The sequence below is a fragment of the Eleutherodactylus coqui genome, chromosome 1 (genome assembly GCF_035609145.1).
Source record: "Eleutherodactylus coqui strain aEleCoq1 chromosome 1, aEleCoq1.hap1, whole genome shotgun sequence".
Lineage (NCBI taxonomy): Eukaryota > Metazoa > Chordata > Amphibia > Anura > Eleutherodactylidae > Eleutherodactylus > Eleutherodactylus coqui.
In genome coordinates, this window is record NC_089837.1 from 109695644 (window position 1) to 109721379 (window position 25736).

At 41.6% G+C, this 25736-nt stretch overlaps 1 protein-coding gene across 1 annotated transcript in view; it reads right to left on the minus strand.

Moving 5' to 3' along the window:
• SPSB4 (splA/ryanodine receptor domain and SOCS box containing 4) overlaps positions 1–25736 on the minus strand; it is a 166435-nt gene that overhangs the window by 72267 nt on the left and 68432 nt on the right. The window contains exon 2 of the mRNA XM_066599076.1: positions 20418–21283. Coding sequence (XP_066455173.1) covers positions 20418–21111 — 694 coding nt within the window. The 5' untranslated portion in view covers positions 21112–21283. The remainder of the gene's footprint in view (positions 1–20417; positions 21284–25736) is intronic.

Genomic DNA, 25736 nt, shown 5'->3' on the forward strand with positions numbered 1-25736 from the left:
GCACAGACTGTTTAGTAAAGCAAAAAGGGGTTGTCTCAGCTCTTATCGCAGGGAAAAGCCACAATCAGCCACACATTTTAAGAGGGGTATAGTTTCTCCTTGTGGAGACTGTCATGTGGACGTAAGAAGAGTTATAAGGCCATGCAATGCTCACTGGGAAATTTGGTATGCAAATGAGAGATGGTACAATGCCTCTACATAAGGCATGTAGACAAGGGTTGTCCAGATGGAACAAACCTTTTAATACTTGATAAATCATAGGGAATTAATAGCTGTGGGCTTACCATAGTCGTGCAGCTTCTGGCCGGATGCACACAGGTGTAAGGGCATTTGCGCTGTGTACTTATACATCAACCATTGTGTGTTTGTGCCCATCTCTGCTTTTTTTACTTTACTAGTTGCGCGCACAAATTGCGGGCAAAAACGCATATAAAAACAGGCAAGCAACAGTCGCAGCCATTGAAATGGCCAATTAATGTAATAACTTTCATATGTTCTATTTCCTTGCACAAATGAACAGGAAAATGGGACATACTGCATATTTTTTTGTGCAACAGAATACTTACTGCATGCAAAATAAGCTTGTGAATGAACCAATAGAAATGCAAATATGATCCTGTAACTCCAACCCAGTCCTCAGTCAAATAACTGATTTTGCTGGATAACGTTGTTGCCACCTAATTTAATGTAGTATTACAAGGCGGCCATTTATGTGAAGTCTAAAGTCTGCAAGGACAAGAATTGCTGCATGTTAGCAGCTGTTACCACCAGCTCATAGAATGGGGTTCCGAGCAAGGGATACTCTCAATGACCATAGCCATAAGCTATAATGGTGCATTAGCACAGGGTTTTCCGGATGAGACAACCCTATAAATTTTCAATGGGTGGGCAGAGTTTCTGCCCTCTTGCAGTTCAGGGAAGTAGACAAAAGTGTTCATTTGCAATCATGGATGGTGAGCCCATGTGTAAAACCATACATTTTGGACAAAATATATTTAGATCACTTAAAACTAAAGGGTTTTACTTTTCCCCACAAACAAAACTTAAAATCTATCCACAAATACGTATAAAATATAAATCAGTAATTACTATGCTGAATCAATACGGTTTTTACTTGTACCAGGTTCGGAATAATCCATCAGAAATGGAAGTATTAGTAAATGCTGCCACAGGCAACACTTGACTGGTTTGGAGTGCAAATGAAGTGGCAGCTGGTGCACAACGGAAATTCTTTTAGAAGTCATTTCAGAAAATGTAGAAGGAATGCTCCAGTGCCCTTCCTTCATTAGATCTGTAAATCTTTACTATGCAGATACTAATACAATCACAGGTCACGCATCTCATTTGTAAAAGATCTTAGCCTTTCCAGATAATTTAATGCGATTAATACATATCATTAGCTGTCCCGTGTACATTTGTAAAAAGCTTGGCAGAATGCTTATGAAATATGCATCATATGATTATTACCTGCTGTGATTGGAGCTATTAGAGCTATGAGCGGCTATTAAAAGGTCTACAAACAATGACTCAAAAGATCTCCATTAAGGGTGTACTATGGAGGGTGGTGTTATAGGGTTAAAACATCATCCTTACCCCCCCCCCCCCCCCCCATCCCCTGGTCATTACTGCAGCTTTCCTCCTTCCTGTTTAGACCAGGGCTTTCTACCAGCCAGAAAATGATGATGCTTGGACCCCAAGATTGGTCATACTATAAGGCAAAATTAAAGCTATAGCTCAAAGTATCTTTCCGTTGTCTCCTCAATCAAATATGACATTAAATAAAGTACACAATGAGTCAACATTCAACAACGTCACTAAACCTAAGTAGGCAGCGTTCATAGAAAGACCTGTAAAGCTTGTGATCACTCTTGTCGAAAATGCCTTCCCAGTTGCCCCTCACCAATAACTTAAAGGTACCTCACCAGTACAGCTTGCCTTACAATATAAGAAGCACTTGTTTAGACAGTCTGTATGCTTAGTAATAAACCCTACTGTGCAAACTAAACATCTCCGATTGTAAGTGTCAACATCGAGGTCCAGCATACCCCCATTGTTAACTGCCAAAGTGGAGGTCTGAGGACACCCCACAACAGCAATCACATGATCCCTAGAACACCAGTAATGTCAGATCTACTAAATTAAACGTCTTAGACTCCTTGACCTACTAAAAGAAATGAATGATACCAGTTGTCTACCATCAAGGCTGCTGGCTTTTTCATCATTTATTTTCTATTTTATTGATTTTGCCATCTAGATAGCTTCTTAGTGTAGGCCACGGGCCCGCACAGTTTTCCTGTGCAGAATCACACAGCGGATTCAACCTAGCTCGCAGACATGAGGCCAAAAAATACATTTTACTCACCTGTCAGGGCTTTCCTCCGTCGTGGACGGATCTTCTTTCTTCTGCGTGGCATATACGCTCGGGCTGCCGGCGACATGCCTTGTGCCTTCTTTTATTTTTTTTTAAACTCCTGCTTTTTCATAGTCCACGGCATAGACACAGCGACAGCAAAAGCTGGTGGCCCCTCACTATCTAACGGAGGTGGTTTCTGGTACGTCTATCAGTCCCGATTCTGCAGGAACTGGTTTGAACTGCCTGGTGTGGCCTTCTGCGGCAACCAGAACTCGAGTGCAATCGGTTTTGCACTTTTTGGAAAGTACTCTCTGTGTTGTCACTTCTCTCTCTCCAACTACTGCACATGAATGCACCCCTCTCTCTATTTATATGCCGCAGCCTAGCAGGACCTACTAGGGTCTCTAATACTAAACCAAAGGGATGCTAACAGTGCCATGAGCTATGCCATTATATGGGTGTATTTACAAGGGCGAGAAACCCATACAAGTTCCGTCTAATGCTATACGGTAGGAACTAGCACACAAGCGGCGATTTTTCTCTCGGATTGAAAGTCCAAGATAGAAAAATCGCTGTACATCCTATTTTTGGGCGATTCTTGTTCAATAATCATCCATTATTTCCTATGGGTGCATGAAGGAAAAAAAAATCGCATCACACTTGCATGCCATGCGATTTGCATTCAAGTGTGGTGCAATTTTTAAAATTATTTAATTTAATTGAATGCGTAATTTTAACTGTTGGAACAACCTGCAATTTTTTCACGTACATGAAAAACGCATGTGAAACGTGCATGTACAGCCATGTAATTTTAAAGCTGAAATGTATTGCAATCGCTGATAAACCATAGGTTTACAAGAGCAATACCAATTCAATGGATTTCGATAGGGTTTCGAAAAAAAGGAAAGCAAACAGAAGGGCTTCAATTTGCTTCAATTCCGTCAGGTTTCTGTTTTTTGGACAGAAAAATAACACTGCAGACTGCATTAAAATGCGCTATGTATGGCTAGCTGACGAAAGTTGGATCTTGTACAACTTGGCTGCTTTTGGTTCCAGTTGGCAGTCTGCCAAAAGACACTACAACAAACTTGGCTGAGCTCCAACAAGGTTATACAATGCTGTAGTACATTTTGCGAGAGTGACATTTTTTTTACATAAGAGTACCTGGCATATTACGCTACCTGTCACTTCACCAGCTGCTTGTAGCCAGATTATAGGGTCTTTCCAGCTATGAATAATGATAACCTATCCTCAGGATAGGTCATCAATAGCTGCCTGGCACCATTGTTTGCTGGGGGCCAGCAAGGTATTGCTCCCATGCACTGACAAGTGGCGTAAGGATAGGTCATCAATTTGCAGAGCTGGCTAATAACTTTAATAACTGAATAAAGGTACCTTTACATGGGCCAACAGGTCACTGAGTGGGAAATCATTCAGTTGTCACTAGTCATTCCGTTTCAACTCCCTGACCTTGGTATAGTGGCCGCCCGGTGCCGTTGACGTCATAGGTGAGGGGCGGGCTGTTGGTTCATTACCACCAATGCAGTGATAGAAAGAGGGACTTGGCTCATTTTAATATTTAGGCAAGTCCCTCTTTCTATCACTGCATTGGTGGTAACGCGGGACAGCCCATCCCTCACCTACAATGTCACCCACATCGGATGGCTGCAATACCACGTGACACACCAATTGCTGGTTTGATTCTGGGGTGTCGGTAAGTAATTTAAATCCCCAGATAGACCTTTTAAATGTAGTACATCACATAACCTCTCCATGGCACATAGCACCTCCGTGAAGCACCCTGCCGAATCGGTACATCTTACACAGCACATCATTAACTCCTGCATACTCAGTACACTATAATATCCTAATGTATACTCAAAACTAACAGCCAGTAAACCCCCACAGAACCAGTACACATACCCTTTTGGAGCAAAAATTAATATAAGACACTGTCTTATTTTCGGGGAAACAGGGTATCAACTAACCATGCCCGTCCATCATAGCGCAATAGTCCATCAAGTGTGCATCCACTTAGTTACAAGAGGCTAGCCTCATGTGTCTGGCAGCTTTTGATGTTCAGGATCCATTTCGCCATCATCTACTTCCAGACCAAGTCCGAGCACGAAAGAAGCCTCTTTCGACATAGTCTGTTTCATTCTCATTTTTTCCATGTTCATTGGGCCCTTTCGTTATCCTCAGAATCTGCCCTCTGATCACCAGGGCTATTCCGTTGACCCCCTTTTGCGCTGCTTCCCAAGCCTAGTGGCAACAGTCCGGTCACAGTTCTTAATTGCTGCCGCCACGTGGCCTATCTCACTATATCAGCTGCTGCTTCTCTAGTCTGCTGCGTCACCTAACACTGTTCTGTGACGCAGCTACAAATGTATTTGTAGTCCTGCAGGTCTGCTATTCACCTTGAGGGACATGGGGGCTGGTGGAGGGCTTAGCCCTTCACTATGTAATAATATGGAGAGCGTGTGCTCAACAGTCCTTCTCCACACACACAACCTCTAGAAGAGCGATACAATATGACGCTGTCCAGCTTTTGTACCCCAGCATTTTGTGCCTCCTCGCTGTCTCCCCTCCCCAGTCGTGGCTCTGTCCAGCACAGGGGACCACTACATAGAGCCGCTCCACTCACCAGATTAGCACTGGCAGGCACCGGTGTCCCGTCTACCCACTCCCCTTCCCTGCTGGGCACCGGACTGTAGGGAGCAGGGCTTATGGTGCAGCTGTCCGCCGCAGATTCTGAGCAGCTGAGCTGCTTACGTTGTAAGGGATGGTGCAGGACACCCCCTTACACCTAAGCTTTCACACAGCAGTGATGATCAGTCACTGAATGGAGGCAGATCACTCTGAAAAACTCTTCTGGCCACCAGCATTCTTTCAGAATGTACATAACTACCTGCTTAAATGGGATGATAGTAGTGTGGGTTTTAGGTGAGCTAAAAACCAAGCAACTCCATGTGTGAACATTTCATCCTATTAAACCTCACACAGTTAATGCAGCAATGAGTGACCAATGTTCATCACATTTCATCATTACTGCTTTATGATACTGGAGATAATGTTTTTAGGGAACCGGGGATACAATTAGAATAATAGTTGATGCTACCAGCTTATTGCCCTGCTGCTCTCTACTCAGCTGACACTTATATGTCATTTTGCAGGGAGCAATTTTCCATAACATCACTGGTTTTTAAATCTACTGCTTTCAGACTGTGCCGTTCAGAAAGAACACAGTAATGCTGACATTATGGTAAATCCACAGTCATTGCTGTCTGGAGGGAGAAACAACACAAAATGAAAAAAATCATTGAATGGAATTGGCTATTAGTGTTATCAGAGAGGACGTGCACTTTGCTTAGAGGCATACAGATGTTAATGGGAGAACACAGTCAAATGCGAGCGATGTTTAGTTCTTGGTATCAGTATGTATGTATTGATCACAGTCTGATCGATCTATCTGTCTCATATCTATCTATCTATCTAGCTATCTATCTATCTCATATCTATCTATCTCATATCTATCTATCCCATATCTATCTATCCCATATCTATCTATCCCATATCTATCTATCTATCTATCTATCTATCTATCTATCTATCTATCTATCTATCTATCTATCTATCTATCTATCTGTCTCATATCTCTCTATCTCTCTATCTATCTGTCTCATATCTATCTATTTCTCTATCTATCTCTTTATCTATCTGTCTCATATCTATCTAGCTCTATCTGTCTCATATCTATCTATCTCTATCTGTCTCATATCTATCTATCTATCTATCTATCTGTCTGTCTCATATCTCTCTATCTATCTATCTATCTATCTATCTATCTATCTATCTATCTATCTATCTATCTATCTATCCATCTATGTATTTCTATCTGTTTCATATCTATCTATCTCTCTGTCTCATATCTCTCTATCTCTCTATCTATCTGTCTCATATCTATCTATTTCTCTATCTATCTCTTTATCTATCTGTCTCATATCTATCTATCTCTATCTGTCTCATATCTATCTATCTCTATCTGTCTCATATCTATCTATCTATCTATCTATCTATCTATCTATCTATCTATCTATCTATCTATCTATCCATCCATCCATCCATCTATCCATCCATCTATCTATCCATCTATCTATCTCTATCTGTTTCATATCTATCTATCTGTCTCATATCTATCTATCTATCTATCTATCTATCTCTCTATCTCATATCTATCTATCTATCTATCTATCTATCTATCTATCTATCTATCTATCTATCTATCTATCTCTCTATCTCATATCTATCTATCTATCTATCTATCTATCTATCTATCTATCTATCTATCTATCTATCTATCTATCTATCTCATCTATCTATCTATTTCAGAGGAAGCCAGTTGTGGTAAAATTGGAAAAACCTTTCCGAAAATGGCACTGTTTTAATTGTAGATTTTAAAATTACATCTCATGTAAATATATTTAACGCAGAATTCAGTCGCCTTAAATACGTTTTTAGCCCCTTAGTGACATAATTAATTTTAGCCTTATGAGCCTATAAATCGTTTCCCCTTATGTGTTGCAGGCGTCATAACTGTTTTATTTTTCTGTTAAGTGTACCTGTATGACGAATTGTACTTTACGGGATGAATTCTAGTTTTTATAGGAACCAATTTCGGGTACATGTAATGTATTGAATAACTTTTATTATTATTTTTTTTGCTGGGGGCAATGGAAAATAGCAATTTCACAGTTGTGTTTTTGTGATTTATTTTTATGGCATTCGCAGTGTGGTATAAATATAATGTTACCTTTTTTCTATAGGTCATTATGATTATGACAACACCAAATTTATATCTTTTACCACTTTCATGTAATATAAATAAGAAAACATCTATTTTGGATTATCAAAAAAACTTTTCAATGGAATTGTATGTGCTTGATAAACAATCTAATATTTTATTGTATACGTTGTTATGGATGTAGACATACCAGTTATGTGTAGTTTTTTTTTTGTTCTTTTTTTTTCAATATTGAAAGCCTTATGTAATAGGAAAAAGTTTTTACATTTTATTCTATAAAATGTTTAAGATGCCACAGTCAGCAATGACTACAGCAACATTTCACTCATTTCCTCATCATTTCTTTCCTTTCCTGGGAAAAAACCCATATGTGACAATCAGGCCTTAGTCACACGGGCGTTTTTTGCAGTGATTTGCGGATCGCATGACGGATGCGCATCTGCAAATCGCGTGACCAGGGCCGAAAAATCGCCCGAAAAAACTGCTCCTAGCCGCGTTTCAATAGAAACGGGCCGGAGCTGTCCAGCGCATTGAATTCAATGGAGGCGGCAATACAGCCGGCTCCATTGAAAGCAATGCGCTGCGGGCGATCGTGGGATGAATTGTCGGGAAGGGCTTAAATATATAAGCCCTTCCCTGCAATTCATCCAGAAATGTGTAAAAATAAAAAAAATATATATACTCACCTTGTCCCGGCAGACGAAGTTCAGCGCGGCCGGCCTGCAGTGGGTCTGAGTGGGTGTGAGTGAGAGCTTCCCCTGATTGGCTCAGTGCTGAGCCAATCAGAGGCAGCTCTCACTCACACCCATTCATGAATTCATGTCACCCCTTTCCTGTGACAGGGAGATATATATTAGAATCACAGATCTTCTTTCTGTACGCTTGCCCCTCCTCACCGCATTATTCCCTTCCACACACACCGACTAAAAAATTATAGCTGTAAATTCAATATTCCAGACTCCACTTCAAACAGCTGTAGCTGCGGTTCTATAAGGGCTATGAACATGCTTTTGGTGTCATTTTAAAGAATCTTATTATTAAAATGTCACTAAAAGCATGTTGGCAGCCCTGATAAAACCGGAGCTATAGCTGTTTAATCTTGAATGACCTCTGTCAATCCAAAACTGAAATATCCTTTTCCTGCAGAAGGAACAGAGCTCCTTCTAAACTGCTGGTTAGAAAAAGTAACAAAAGTAATCACGCAAATACACTGGCCTGGTCTCTCTCTCCACTAGATCTGGTTCTAGTTGATTGCAGTGCCCATGGACTACAACTACCTTGCAGAGGCCAAGGCAGAACAAGGACCGAAGTCAGACTACCAGGCCTGCCTCTAGAATGCTGGTATGTTCTTCCCTCAGGTATATACCCATCCTGAACCGCTGACTGAGGTGCCGTTACAAATCCATCACAATAACCCCCCCCTTCAGTGTGGCATGGAAATAGTATTCATCTCATCGTTTTACTATATGGGTAGAGTATGTTAACACAGAAGTTTCTGTAACTCCATTCTGTGCATCTGAATGGGGCTGTTTCTGCAGCATGTGCCTGGATTTTTACAATCCCCATTTACTTAACTCACAACCATCCTGTTTTGTGTGAGACTGTCTGGTGAATACGGCAATGAAGTGGGCAGGGCTTACAGAACTTGGCATAAAAGTAGGCTTTCTGGGGTGTTTTGCGGTAGTTCTTGGGTGGATCGGGGACATCCCAAAAGTGGACATACAAATGTTGAAAGGTGTGTATTGGAATCTATGGAAGAATTGCGGAAATTTGTGCAATAATTCTGCCACAGATGAGCAAACCCTAATTGTGGTGCAGTAATTCAAGTGGGTGAAAGTATTCCGATCATACAGAAAAACAGCTCTACATAAAACACTGATGGAATGTTTAATAATTAGAAAATGACGAGTAATTAAATACTGTACATACTATATACCCATGGACAGTTCCAAGTTCTGTCTATTCTTCTTGGATCTGAATCTCACTTCAGGACTCCCCTAAGCTATTCATAAACGGACTATATCACCAACATTTTTATTAATTAAAAGCAGATAAGAGAAACATATTACATTTTTCTAATCTGTTTTAATTTTCGATTGGAAAACTTTTTATTCTGCTCTCTGTACATGACTATGGGGGCGGCCATCTTACATTGACTTGTATGGGAAACTGTTCTAGAAATGCTCTGTGACCTGCGCAGAGATCATTTTCCAGGGAGGGGCAGTAGATAGACACAGCTTATTGTGAATGGTGAATCCTATGGTATCTACATGTAGGTGTTGCCTTTCAGTGTAATACTGTGATGTTAGTGAGATGACTGCTATAAAACTTTCTCTATAGATCGGGAAGTGTCAGTCTATTATTAGGCTCATTGGTCTGTGTAAAAATGCTTTTTTCTTTAAAATACAAATTATGACCGAAAGTTTACAAAAAACACCAAAAATTCTTTAAAAATGTTTAACACAAAAATGTGATTTATGTAATAAGACATTTTCTGATGACACATTCCATTTATTGTACCATTGTTGGCCTTGCATGTTACTCCCATAGGGCATAATGTAAACCTGCTGTAGGCGAGGGGTCAGGGAAGCAGTGTATTGCTTGTCTAGTCCTAAGGGGAAACTATGAGAAAACTGAAGATTTGAGCTATTTCCACCACAGCTGTGTAATATAATTTATAATATAATTCCTTTGCTTTGAGCACTTAAATGAATATACAGAGAAGACCTTTAGCACTGCTCCGGTGACACAGCAGGATCTGGTAGTAATACAATGAATATTTGGTAAAATTGTCAATTCTTCTGCAAAACCTTCTTTTTTTTAAGTAAACCCCTATCATTCTTGTTCTGCAAAAAGGGGAATTTTATTGCAAACATTTCTTTTTGTTTCATTTCACAAAAATGCGATTAAGGGCAAAAGTACTGCACCTGAAATGAGGGAAATTTTCTGTCCCTCACTAGCAGTTCAAACTCTGCGCCAGAGTGCAGGAGTTTGAAAAAAGAGGCAGGAAGATAGCGGCTGCCCGATCTTCCTCACACTATGTATTCACTACATGCAGGGAAGATAGGGCAGGTCCCATCCTTTCTCGGTCGTAGTATTCATGGCTGGGAAATCCCAACAGTAAAGAAGAAACCACTGAAATCCTATAGAGATCAGTGGTTTTACTTTAGCCCGTTATACGGCCGTGATTATCACAGCTATATAAAGGGAAAAAAACACATCCATGTAGTTTTTGCCCTAAAAGGGGTTGTGCCTAGATAGAGAGTTATCCCCCGTTCATACGATAGGACATAGCTTTTTGATTGGTGGCGGTTCAACTGCTGAGACCCCCACCAATCCTGAGAATTTGGATCCCAAAGGTTCCCACATGAATGAGCCAGCGATCGCACATGCACACTGCTGCTCCATTCATTTCAATGCTCCTCTGCAAAGTCAACATCTAAACTGAAAAAAACAGAAGCTGACATAGTTTCCAGTACAGAGACAGCCAAAGATGCGCCAAATGTATTACGAAGTGTACATCTGAAATGTCAGTCTCAGACTCGAGTCACATGGGGCAGTTCGGCTACAATAAAAACCGTACCAAAAAGTGCATTGGTGAAACCATGTGTGTTTTTACTATATTTGTAGTAAAAGTGGGCAAAAAACGCACATAGTTTTGTAAAGGCACTTTTTGGTGCGGTTTATATTGCAACCCAACTGCCCCGTATGAATGGAGCTTTAGCCTGGATTCACACGAGCCTAAACGTATTTGCGTGCGTTTTTGTGGCGCATTCTTGCGGAATGGGTGTTTCGTATTTTCTTGCACATTGAAATGGCCAATAGCTTCATAGGTTAAAAAAAAAAACTGTTCATGCGCTACTACGCTACGTTGCAGTGAGCGTAGTTGCGCATATGCCCATGTGTTTTTGCCCTAACTGATAGCCGTCTTTTTGCAATCTGGATGATCACTTAGATAAAATCACCCATGTTGTTGTTTTTTCCCTGCAATTAGGTCACAAAACTCCCTCTAATTGAATGAGAATCTCCCCAATACATTCTTTTGGATGGCTCTCATTATACTAGTTGCCATTGGGACAAATTGACCCATTCCGACATGACATAGAAGTGTTAATTAAGAGCACTTAAGGAAGTTACTCATAACATCCATAATGTTTCTAAACGTTAGGACATTTATGAGTCAGACCAGAGAGAAGCAAATGAATTGTGAATCACTGAATACTCGCTGTAATACTTGGCAAGAACAGCTGACCGCACAGAGAGTACTGTACCTAGCATACCCTACTCCGTAACACTGCGCAGGAATGTCAAGCCTTGTTTAACACCATGGTCTCTATGGTGATTATTTGATTGGTTGAAGTCAAATTGTTACCGTATGACTCATTTTCCAGATTTTTGAAAATGTATCTCAGAGTCATTTTTATGCAATTTCTCTGTACAAGGAGATTTCGTGATACATCACAATGTGAAAATCAGAACATTGCACAGCACTAGCCTCTGTACTCGCAGAGTACAGGCTGTAATACACAGTGCGTATATTCTGCTGTCAGCACCTACAATCCGCTAGACGTAGAGGCAGTCTATAGACATAAATGTAGTGTAATATACAGTTTGCATCTTATGGAATGGATGTATATTTCTGGTGCAGAAAATACCTTCCATTGAAGTAAATGGGATTTTGAGGTCCTATCCAGACCTCTTGGGAAAAATGATCATTGAGTTTAAGATACAGTATGTCCTAGTTGTGATTTTCACTTGGAGATTTTGCGTAATTTATCCATTTCGTCGTAATGGAGATATCACCCTTACAATAAATAGGTTCCGTCAAGAGCTGTTCTTTTTTTTTCTTCTTAATTGCAAAATGATTAGAGTGAACCCAGCTTTCCAAGTAACCCCTTGATGAGGTCTCTATTACTGCAATGCAGCTGTGGGTCACATAACACTGACAGCCTAGAGAGGAGGGGGCGATCGCTGATACTCATCCCATGACATTCTAGCTGATCTAGCAGCTATGGGAGAATGTGCATGCACATGGCTCTCAATGCATATCCTGCTCCTTTTATCACTGGACTTAGATGTTTCCAAGTACAGCGAATTCCTGTATTTGTAAGCAGTTGTGGATGAGTCCACTACACCAGAAGTTCAACAATATGGCATACTTAAAGATAACCTGTCAAGTTGAACCTGCAATTTGATCAGCCAGCAGCACACTAAAGAGCAGGAGTAGCTAAATAAATTGATATATAGTTTTGTTGCAACTGATATAGTATAACTTGTCATCTACTGATTGAAATCCCTGCTTATTTTAAGCTTAAGGGGCCTTATGTGGTGCAAAGAGGCCTTGTGTGGCGCAGAGTGTTAAGGTTCTCGTTCACGACCTGAAGGTTGGTGCTATACAAATAACAAGTCCCTTTCCACACTGTTTAGGAGTCCAGTGGGTGGTCCTTCTCAGTGATTGAAAACCATCTTAGGCATGCTCCTGCAGGTTCTTATACTGATTAGGACATTCCGCTAGACTCCTAAGCATAAAATAAGTAGGGATTTCAATCAATAAATGACAAGTTATACTGAATTATTCCCAACAAAACTATATCGTCAGTCCTGGCCTATTTGATCCTCAAGCCAGCTCACTGTCATCTCAGTAGTAGGTGCCGACGGGGACACTTCTCTGCCGGTTAATGGATTGGTTGGGTGAGAGGTGGCATTCCAACTGGTTAATCAGCTGTAGTTTGCATATATTTATTTTGGCTTTTCCTCACAGAGGACACCGGTTACACTCCTGGTCTGAACATGTTTCTGGTCCTGTCAATGGCTTCTTTTTCCTGACCTGTGTCTTGGTTCAGACTTAAGTCTGCTGATCATTTACTTATTCATCTATTGCTTGAACCCTATACTTTAGTGTTTAATGATTTATTGAGTGTCATCTTATCCTTGCCACTATTCCCTATCAAGATCTAGGGAAAGTCAGGGTTGCCCCAATTTCCTGATGTGGGGTCGCGCTCATCAGGGTGAGTGCTCTGCTGGTAGGCAGGGTCTTTTCGTATCAAAGGGTTTCAGGTCAGTTTCCCCATATCACTGCCTTTTACATTTTTGTGTTACCTGTGTTTATAGTTAAGGTGTATATACTCATTCGTTTAGGATGCAATTATACATGCAGGTTGTTTGATGCATAGGTTACAATCTGCTCGGCTCTTCGTGCTCTGTAATATAATGCTGGTAGAGTGGACTGCAATTTCATTGTGACCGATTCCCTTTAATGCTAAGGCATTGCTTGCCAATCTATATCTATGGATGGTTTACCACTTGTAATACCCTATTGTGGAGATAGGCTTAAAGGGCTTCTGCCACCAGGTTCATAAAGCTTAACTCAGAGCTGAGCTCTGAGTCATGAAGGTGGGCTGTGTCAGCTTCTCCCTGCCTGCATTACGCCGGATGACAGCTCTCTTCCCTTTTGTATATCTTGCAACAATCTGTATGTTGTAGGCGGGGATAGGCCAGCTAGGTCCGCCTCCATGACTTGGAGCTTAATTCTGAGTCAAACTTCATGGACCTGGTGACAGAACCTCTTTAATTAATATTATAGACAGGAAACACTTTACATGTTTTACATAAACCCAAGTGCAAATAATGTGTACCATAGCCAATGGCAAAATCAATTAGCTTCTAGTTGTTACTTTGCAAGTGAAGAAAGTATCTGATTAGTAGCTATAGCCAACAACACTATTTTTCCATAAGCCGCATGCCTATTTAGTCCCTAAACTGACAGATACAATGCCTTTTATAGTTAGCAGTAGATGTCATAGGAATAACTATTGTAATAGCATTGTCATGGTAAAAACTTGAAATGCAATAGTGCACATTGTTATAGTGCGAAGCATTGTGTGTTTTGCATCAGCAATTAACCTATTCTCCATACTGCATTGTATACAAGACGAAATGGTTATCATCCTGTACTGTTCTGCAGGCTATAATTCTATTCTGCTTAAATAACATACAACCCTTTAGAGATAATGTGAACTTGGTTGTAGATAAAAAATACTGCAATACGAGAAAAGCAGAATTCACATGCAAATGGACATCCAAATTGAGCTCCAACTGGTGCAGTGACTTCCTACGACTATGTCCTCCCCGCACATTCTGGCATGCAGCTTGATTACTCCATTAAAGCCTGAATACAGAAACAGTATCTATGTGCTAATGCTCCAGGGGCTGCATCAGATCACTGAGCTAAAAATAAAGCGTTCAGAAGGGACCTGGGACTAGTGGTTTATTCACTGTACTGCAAACAGTTTAAGGGCTCATCAGCAGATCAGGACCGAGTGCTATAATGTATCTACCCAGTATATTCTGTAGTGGAACAGCCTGGATTAGGCTGCAGAAAACAACTGCATGCAAATGAGAGCTATTATAATGCCTCGGCAGCACCACTTTGCCTTTTAAATGGGTTTTCTGGGAAAAAACTATTGATGACCTATATTATTACATTTCTGTGTCCATCCCCCATACGCAATAAATAATGCATTACTTTGATAGATCGGACTTTTACGGATTCAATGATACCAAATATGTTTTGTTTGTTTTTAAATTATAATTATGGGAAACTTTTTTTTTTTTTAAGTTGTATTACCCCTTTTTTCTAAGTAATAAAACCTTTTTTTAGTCATTTTACATTTATTTTTTTTTAATCCCCATAAGAGACTAGAACTTACTGATCATTTGATCACACCTGCAGTATAATGTAATAGGCAATCTGGGAGCCTTCAGAAGGCCCCTGGCTGCCATGGCAACCGAATGGCATCCCGCGAATGCATTGCAAGGGATAGGAGGGTAGGCGTTCGAGTTCCCTAAACTCTGATTGGGGCATTTAAATGCCACTGTCAGAATTGCTGTCACCCATGTTATATGGAGTTGGATTGACTCTCGATCCCGTTCCACACAAACCTCAAATGTCTATGACGTAATTGTACATCATGGAGTGTTAAGGGATTAAAGGGGTCTTCTGGGGCATAAAATAAGTTAAAAGGGATTAAAATAAACCAAAATTAATACTCATTTATCTTGGTCACTCCCTGTCCAGCGCTGTAGCCCAAGGGCTCGCTGAACAGAACCCAGAAGAAGCGGCATGACTGCTAAGCCACTCACAGGCTTCAGCAGGCAGCGGGGTTGCAGCACTAGACAAGGAGCGGCCTGGATAGATGAGCATTCAATTTTAATTCAGTTTAAGAACCTTTTACTTTTTTTTAAACCCGGGAAACCCTCTTTAAATTTATGCATAAATATATTCAATAAAAATTAAAGTACATACTCAATCATATATGCAAAGATGGGTGAACTGAGAACTACTGTGGTCTGGTCCAAGGCAGCTAAAAAGTTCTTTATGCACCTTGTATAAAGAAAACCAATTCAAACTCCTAATGACTCAGTACCAGAACCGTTCCATAAACTCAATCCAAGCATCCCAAATGTCTATTGGCCTTATTATTATCCAGGTGGCTCATTATACAATATGCTTTAGAATTGTCCACTAATAATTCCCATCTGGGAGGAGGTCAACACTTACATTTAGGGGCATTTTTTTCCATTTCCCTAGATCCATTAACTTCCCTTTTTAAATATGTCCCCCTAAACCAGACTGCTCCTCCATATACTGACTGTATCCAAGTGCCTTATTGCTTTAATCTGAAGACACCCACCTCCACCCTCCAGGTCAGATCTTTACACATGCATTAAGGACGTTTGCAGTATGAACTATTTAACTACTCTTATCTGCAACCCCATGGATAAATTTCTAGAAACTTTTTAGGACTCATAAAGTCTTATGACTCGTCTCTAAAATATACAGCTATGTACTTTCTATGGTAGATTCCTGTGAGAGCTGTTTTCCTCATCCCATCTGTCTTTCCTTTTTCTCTAATATATGCAGACAAATTGTCTACACAAAATAAACTGAATGATGTTCCCTTCCTCCCTCCTTCTCTTCCGTACCCCTAAAATTTATTATCCAAAAGATGAATAAATATATTGTATATAAAAAAGCACACTTTAATGCTATATATATATATATTTATTTATTTTATTTTTTTACATCCGACAAGGATGCAATAATAATGTCCTATATAAACTTTAGTACAAGCGCAGATAACACACAAAAAACAGATAAGGAAACATGAAGGGGGGGGGGGGGGGGATGGGGAACTGACCCTGATCTTACAGATAAGAAATTACCCTACTTATAAGTGGGGTTATCGCACTGATAAGGGCGGCCCCACATCAGGAATCAGGAACTTGGTGTGACCTTGGCTCTGCCTAGATGGTAACAGGAATGTGGTAAATAAAGGTGATTATTATTATCTGGCAACAGTTGGATGCTAAGCAAATGTATGAAGCACAATTATCCAGGAGATAAGATGTAACAACACCCCAGATGAAGAGTAATAGTAAATGAACAGCAGACTTAGCATTCACTTGAGACTCAGATCAGGCAGAGAACTGTAGACCAGATCAGATATACCTTCAGACTTAGAGTCTACAGCAGAGTCATACAGGAGTCAATCAGACAGGGAGTCACAGACCAGACCAAATCTTCACTAGTGTGATCAGACAGGGTGTCAGACCAGACCACGTGAATAACCTGCGCCCTTTGTGAGGGGGAGCTAGAATAAATGTATGTAAACTAATGCCATTTGCTTGGTTGGGTTGTCCCACTCCTCACCCAACTAATCTGCCCACACACAGGAGGAGAAGTATCCCTGTCAGTATCTAACGCCAAAAATGACAGTGAGCATGTGCCAGTATGACAGTTCCGTAGGGTGGGGCTGACATAGTGATGTCATCTCAGTCCCAATCCTCAGTCGTGGCCAGTACACCATGACATATACAAATGGGTATGTTGTGCAGCAAGGCCACCAAATGGAACGACTCATGGCAGCATCATGCACCTATGGTCACCTTACCACCTCAGATACTCTTTTCTACAGTTCCACACTGGGGTCAAGAGACTCTATTTCACCAATACTTAAAGGTCCTAGAAATGGCCACCCAATGCACCATTAGCACTTACCCATCTCTGCTCCCGTACTATACGCCATTTCCCTTTGACATATGGAAAATACATGTGTGCAGACACAGACAAGCATGTCTGTAACCAGATCTTTGGAGCCACAGAGTATGGCACCTTGAGTCACATGTTCTGCATTACCCTCCACCATCCCAGGCAAAAAAGTCCAGTGGTTAAAGTCTTTTGTGCAACCCAATGCAGGGTCTCACAGGCAATAAGGGGTATCTATAGTAGTATTAAATGGGTTGTCCAGTTGTAAACTACTGAAGGTTTATCATTAGCATAGGTGATCAATAGTAAATCAGCAGGTGTCTAGTGCCTGGATTTCCCACCAATCAGCTGTTTCCTGGGCCAGTATGTGTGTTAACTGAGTTGATTGCTGTCAGAAGCAGACAGCCCCATTCTCAGTGCAGTGGCTAGGCTTGGTATTACAGGCAAAGTTCCCATTGAAGTGAATGCAAACTTTGCCTGCAATACCTAGCCTGACCACTGCGCTGAGAACGGAACTGTCTACTTCTTGTAGAAATCAGATCAGCGCGTGATCACAATGAGCAGCTAATTTGCAGGGATACTGGGTGAAGGATCTCTGATAGGCCCACAGATAGGCCATCAATTGTATTGTTTACAATTTCTCCTCTCCTTTCTCATAGGCCCATAGAAACTGCAAGGCATGTACCCCTTTTTATAAATACTCTGTGCACTGAATCCACTGCATAGAGAAAGCTTTCTGCACTTGCTATGACTGACATAAGGGTTGATTACTGCAATTAAGAAAGGGCATACCTCTGCATTACAAACACAAACCCCTTAAATGAGACAGTGCTGAGGACAGCCTTCCAGGCATTACAAATATAAACTACTTTAGCAATCAACCTTACTGAAAATGCAGCATAAACAACCATGAAATTAGTCACTTGTTAAATCAATCAATCTTTCCGCTGGCCTAGAGATATAATTCAGGTACAGGACAGGTTATTTCCAGCCCTGTCCAACATTAATAATAGATCTCCTACAAGCAAGCTGGGTGTATCTTTTACAGAAACCTGAATGGAAACTCTTAAGATAAGGAACTGGAGCCTAAATTGTTTTCCCTTTATAAAACAGGTGCCTAAATATAAAGCAACGTGTATTTTAAATATAGTTGGTTAACGCATAATGCCCACAATACATGGTATATACACATGATAAGTCTGAGATCGTGCAAGGTCTAACAGGAGCACAAGTTACATTCACAGGGAGGATTAAGCACAGCATCATTCAGTTCATTAAATATTAAGCCTCCGGGTAGATTTGACTATGTTCAATACCTTAGTTAGCTAGTTCTGTCTTCTGGCTAATACCAATGTGTTATCAGATCTGGATAATAATATTTTACTGCAGTAATTCTTGATTACAATTCAAGATCTCTTTTATTACGAGAAAGCCTGGCACCTTCCCTGGTAACCATTCGAATCCATCATAAAATCTGCTAAACGCTAATCCTTCTAGAAACACACATGGAAATACATTTTGTTCAAGAGCAAACAGAGGATAAAAAAATTGGCGTCTGTAAAGTAGCACAATCCTTCAGAATAAAGTAACTGCAAAATAATCTTAACTTTCCACAGTGCAGCAGCATTCAGGAATTTTGTTTACTGGCAAATGAGATTAAACTAAAAGCCAAAAAAAGGGTAACCTTGCAAACCCGACACTATTCCGGTCACTGCCTCCACAATCAACCTGTGCGGGGTTAATTTAGGGGAACTAGAGAACAGATAACAGTGTTTTGCCGACTTGCTTAATGTACCTACCCCACCACAGAGTTCTTTGTGTATTCACAGCATGCAATGCAGAAAGCTGACAAAAAAACGGTGTGGTGTGCGTGTGTGGGACTAAAGGACTTTCTAAGAACAGGCTCTTTGTACATTCGTAGTTCTCTATTATTCCCAAAGCAACTGTGGAGCGTCTTGCGGATTCATATAGTACCATGTTTGCAGTAGCCCAGCGGTTGGACATACCGGAGTACTGAGATGCCAACATGTTACTGGAACTATAAAATGCTTTAGGGCCATTATTAGTTATTCTTGCTTTTCAGTTACCTTTAAATTTCGGAATGCATTGGGCATGGATTTCGAAGCTCACTTCTCAGCTGTAGAGATATTAAGGGCTGATTCACATGGGTGTTTTTTCTATGCAAGTAAAAATCGGACCATACTTGGACAGAAATAGAACATTGATTTCAATGATTCTGTTCACATGAGTGTTTCTTTACTTGGATGGGTAGTCCGAGTAAAAAAAGTACACCATGTCCTGTCTTGGGCTAATTTTTGGATCACCCATTCAACTCAACCCGGTGCATTAGAAAAAAATGGATTGTAATCGCATGATGTGAGTTTGATCCATTTTTAACGCATGAAGCTATGGGAACAGTATAAAAAAAACAAAACCACAGGAGTGAAGAGGCTCTGTATATGCTGCATCACAGTATATTATCTGTCCATCTAGTCCAGGCTAAAAGATTAGCACTAGAGATGAGCAAGCATACTCGCTAAGGGCAATTGCTCGAGCGAGCATTGCCCTTAGCGAGTACCTGCCCGCTCGAGAGAAAAGGTTCGGCTGCCGGCGTGGGTGACAGGTGAGTTGCGGCAATGAGCAGGGAGAGCGTGGGGGGGGGGGGGGGGGAGGGAGAGAGAGATCTCCCCTCCATTCCTCCCCGCTCCCCCCCACCGCACCCTGTCCGCTGTCGGCAGCTGAACCTTTTCTCTCGAGCAGGCAGGTACTCGCTAAGGGCAATGCTCGCTCGAGCAATTGCCCTTAGCGAGTATGCTCGCTTATCACTAATTAGCACCAAAAAGCTAAGGTGCCACAACATGTGGACGAAGAGCGTCTCATTGCTGTAGTGTAAGATCAGCCTATTCTCTGGGATCCCCATACAGAGGACATAAAAAACATCATTTGGGCCACCTTCCTTTTTTTTAACATGTAGAAGAACACGGATGACGCTCAAGTGTGAAAAATGCATGAAAATGCATAAAAATCAGCCCATTTTTTCACAGATTGCATTCGCTCGAATACCAATATTAGCAATATCAATATAACAAGGTAAATTGTGTTCACATTCAGGAACAGTTAAGAAAAGCTTGTGAATGTTGCTATAGTACATTAACCATTTGAAAACATAGAACTGTTTTATATGTATATTACTACAGTATTAGATTAGTACTTACGATCAAGTCCATTGATGTATCGCATTGTAATTTCACAGTGACCCCATACAGCGCTGACAATAGGGTAAAGTTTTTTCCCTTTGAGTCCTCTGAAGGCAACTCCTAAATATTGTCCATCAACTATGAAGCTAAGAGTCCCCTCATCCATATCTAACACTACCAGCAAAGAGTCTGGGAGTACAAATGATTCATCCGGTTCCAGAAAAGCTGGATACGTTACACCAGGTTGGTTTTTACAGTTGTGATAGAGTTTGTTTCGTCCCAGGTCCCAGCCCCAAGACTCACTATTGCTTCCTACCAATGAAGTATATCCAACTGAATGTAAAGGGGCATCTGCGGTTGATACCCCCACAACAGCATGTGTTCCTCTTTGTCTAGTAGGCCAATGAATTTGCCAAACATGAAGGCCTCTTGTGTAGCCAACTTTCCCTCTGATGCAGTCCGTACTTTGCGCAACGGGGTGCCGATGGAACGTCATACGGTCGTCCTCCTTCACAAAGATATTCAAAGACCGGTCCTCATTGTTCCATGCGTGTTTGTGCTGGACGTCCATATTAACCATTGGCATATCCAGTAGCATATCTAGTCTAGCAGGCTTACAAAAGTCAGGACCCCTTAGTTCTCTTTTGACTGGTCTATAGGGGGGGTCCCGAACATCCACAGACTTTATACTCCCTGAGATCTTTTGACCCATTTCTTGTCTGTGGGTTGATAAAAAGGGGATAGGGTAGGGGAAAGGGAAGATGTTCCTTTGTTTCCTTCTGTTACCTCATTAAAAAAAATGTATATTGAGGCCAATTACTTGTGCACCACAAGCAACCTACGAAGACCAGTCAGCAGATCAGCAATCTTCTGGAAAGCTTTTCCTGGAAGAAAGGAGAACAATATATTAGCTCAGAATCAGTGACATAAGTGGGTTTGTACCGTACAGAAAATCTTAAATCAAGTTTCTCAGCCTTGGACCTTATGTTCCTAAACATTGTTTATCTGATATGTGTATAATGTGTTGCTAATTAATTCTTCCTTTCGCATTTGTCGCATAAAACTTTCATTCCACGCTTTATTCAGGAAGCCTAGAAAGAAGGAATTTTAAAAAACTTCATAGCAAAGAATTCTCAGGCAACATGTAAAAAGTTTAAGATATAATTGCTGTAGTTTAGGTATGTTATAAACATTGTACAAAAAGTTTCTACTCGGCAAGGTCATGTTCTGGGATACCTTGTAGCTGCTAGGTTTGAAATTCTACACAAGCTATAAAGACTTCATTGGCCTATTCTATAGACATAGTTCCATATATTTCCGAGGCATCAGTAGTAGCAACTGACAGGTTTAGACACCCTGCACAGACTCTGACTAACTAAAAACAAAATGTGCCTGAGAATGTACAGAGCTCACAGTGTGCTACACAGACAATAACTTCCTCTGATTCATAATGGGATACAGACACACACCGCTTTCCTTCCCTCCACCCCTCCACATAAGTCTAGCCAAAGCCTCGCCTTTGGATGTAAGAACATTATTCACATTCTTTTAACTAACGGTCCTGCACAGGAGATCAGAGGACATATCTCTCTGACTCATTGTCAGATATCATACTTTGCTTATAAATCCTGTACGTCAGAACATGGAGGGATTTTTATTTTTCCATATAAGATGTGGCTAAAATGTGTAACCTTTCCAAAATTAAAATACCTCTCTGCAAGTTCCATCAGTTAGTTTGAAATGTAGATTTTTTATATCACCCAAATGTCCCACTTTATAAATCACTTATTTAGCTCCTTATTTATATTCTCTGATCTAATATAGGGGCCATAATAGATAAGGAGTCCTTATCTATTATGGCCCCTATATTAGATCAGAGAATATAAATTATAATGAAAAAAACACACAAGGGGAAAGGGACTTGTTATTTGTATAGCGCCAACTTATTCCACAGTGCTTTTAGGTAATTTATTTATTTATTACCCCCAAATAAGCTGGGTACTCATTTTACCGAGCTCAGAAGGATGAGTCAACCTTGAGCCAGCTATCTGAACCACGCGGGGATTGAACTCGCAACCTTCAAGTCGTGAGCGTGAGTTTAGGACTGCATACTGCTGACTTAACACTCTGCGTCATAAGGCTTCATTCACATCTCGTTTTTGACTCTATCCAGGGGTCCTTTCAGGCTGTTTCTTTAAAATCCCGAAAACAGGATTGCTTTTTAGAAGTTTCCTGATTTCCAATCTCTTTGCATTTAACCTCCCCTTTTTTGTACCCTCCTATCCTATTTACTTCCCATCTTCTGCTTACTGTCTTGAGCGATACAATATTACATGTTATAATCAATGACTTCAGAAGGGTCGGTGATCCGGGGATTATTCTGATAGGCTGAACGGAATGAATTTATGTCTTTTTTCGGCCTTACATACTATGTTACTCTTTTTCTCTCTCTCTCTTTTCTTTGTATTCCTCTTTTCCTTCTTTTCATCTCCTCTGTTTTTCTGAGGGCTCTGCTTATCCTACAACATGTATAACAATAAAAGGAATAAGCAAAGCTTTGCCTTTCTCCTTGGACTTTTCTTGGTCTTATTATGTTACTCCCAATCTCTCAGATATATTATAACTGAGTGGGACTATAGTTTTTGACATATATTTGCCTTGACTTTTTATTTTCTTTGTCTAGTAACGTTTTTAATTTCTTATAATCAATTTCTTAAAACCATTAAAAAATGATTAAGCATAAAATCCGGAAAACAGAACCCCTGACCTAAGCCTGGATGGAACCCATCTCAGCCATTATATCAAACTACTAAATCGAAGAGCTCTACTTCTTTGTTTCGGTAGGTTTCTGTTCATTTCTGACATTCTGAGCCGGAACAAAAACGTGGTGGAATGCGGTTTTCTTTCCGGCACACAATGCTTAAAGTGAACAGAAACCTGTCAAAACCGGTAACTTTTGGTCTCTATTTCTACAGGTTTTTTTGATAGCTCAGATAGGTTCTATCCAGACTCCATCTAGGGGTTGCGTTTTGGGGATTTAAAACTGACAACCTGATGAGATCCATGGATGAGGCCAAAAACAAGATATGAATGGAGTCTAAGACTTCTAACATCCATATGTAAAAAAAAATACTATTTTTTTTTTAGATGGGACCGATACCTCTTCTTCTACAAACCCATTCACTGCAAGTGCATGTAGGAAACTGATTGCATAAAGATCAGCTATTACAGCTAGAGATGAGCGAACGTACTCGTTTAGGACATTTTCGCAATCGAGCACCACTTTTTTCGAGTAACTGACTACTCGGGCGAAAAGATTCGGGGGTGCCGGGGGTGAGCGGGGGGTTGCAAAGGGGAGTGGGGGGGGGGGGGGAGAGAGAGCTCCCCCTGTTCCACACTGCTACCCCCTGCTCCACCACGCCGCCCCCCGAATCTTTTCGCCCGAGTAGTCAGTTACTCCAAAAAAGCGGTGCTCGATTGCGAAATTGCCCTAAACGAGTACGTTCGCTCATCTCTAATTACAACCTAGATAATAAATGGGTTATCAAGACAAAATAAATTTTTGGACATCTGCTAAACTTGCTGGAAAGACATAACAGAAGTCATACTCACCTCACCCTGTCCTCCACTGCTCTCATTCCTCATTCCCGCTGTTCTCTATTTCCTGCTGCAGTAGAAAAGACCTCTTGACAATAGAAGATATAACCACTGCAATTAATCACTGGTCGAAGTGAGCTGGTGATTGACTGATGTAGTCACATGTTCCTGTATCAGTGATGTCATTGCTGCAGGAGGAAGTAGAGAGCAGCAGGGGATCGGACCACGTCAGAACGGGAGCAGCAGAGAATGAGGTAAGGAGAGTATGACTTCTTTTATGTTTTTCCAGCAAGCTGAGCAAATTGCCAAAAAAATATGTTGCCTGGATAAACCATTTAAAGGGGTTGTCCCGAGGCAGCAAGTGGGTCTATACACTTCTGTATGGCCATAATAATGCACTTTGTAATATACATTGTGCATTAATTATGAGCCATACAGAAGTTATAAAAAGTTTTTTACTTACCTGCTCCGTTGCTAGCGTCCTCGTCTCCATGGTGCCGACTAATTTTTGGCCTCCGATGGCCAAATTAGCCGCGCTTGCGCAGTCCGGGTCTTCAGCAGTCTTCTATGGAGCCGCTCGTGCCAGAGAGCGGCTCCGTGTAGCTCCGCCCCGTCACGTGCCGATTCCAGCCAATCAGGAGGCTGGAATCGGCAGTGGACCGCACAGAAGAGCTGCGGTCCACGAAGACAGAGGATCCCGGCGGCCATCTTCAGCGGTAAGTATTGAAGTCACCGGAGCGCGGGGATTAAGGTAAGCGCTCCGGTAAACTTTCTTTACTTCCCTGCATCGGGGTTGTCTCGCGCCGAACGGGGGGGGGGGTTGAAAAAAAAAAAAACCCGTTTCGGCGCGGGACAACCCCTTTAAAGCATTATTACTAGTGATGAGCGAACGTGTCCGTTACGGACACATCCGCACCCGGACACCGGCTTTGCCGAACACTGCAGTGTTCGCGCGTAAAGGTCCGGGTGCCGCCGGGGGGCGGGGAGATGCGCGGCGGCGCGGGCGGCAGTAGCGGGGAACAGGGGGGAGCCCTCTCTCTCTCCCTCTCCCCCCCACTCCCCGCCGCACCCCCCCGCGCTGCCACGGCGGCCCCCGAACTTTTTCGCCCGAACACTGAAGTGTTCGCAAAGTTCGGTGTTCGGGCGAAAAAGGGGCGGGGCCGAACGTGTTCGCTCATCTCTAATTATAAATTGAGATGAGCGAACACGTTCGGCCCCGCCCCTTTTTCGCTCCGAACACCGAACTTTGCGAACACTTCAGTGTTCGGGCGAAAAAGTTCGGGGGCCGCCGTGGCAGCGCGGGGGGATGCGGCGGGGAGTGGGGGGGAGAGGGAGAGAGAGAGGGCTCCCCCCTGTTCCCCGCTACTGCCGCCCGCGCCGCCGCGCATCTCCCCGCCCCCCGGCGGCACCCGGACCTTTACGCGCGAACACTGCAGTGTTCGGCAAAGCCGGTGTCCGGGTGCGGATGTGTCCGTAACGGACACGTTCGCTCATCTCTAATTATTACCCATCTTCAGGAATGGCTAATGGGGTTAATTTTTTCAGGGGATAGTGTTGAAAAAAAAAAAGAGCCGGGCAGCTGAGTAGCTCTATTGAGTTATTTTTGTTTTAATTTACATTTTGTCTCGTGGCATCTCAAGAACGAATGCTTATATGGAAGCATTCTGCTAAGAGTTGTCTTACAGCCTTAGGTTTCTTCACACCTCTGTCAGAAGCTTCCAACAGGAAATTCAGTCATAA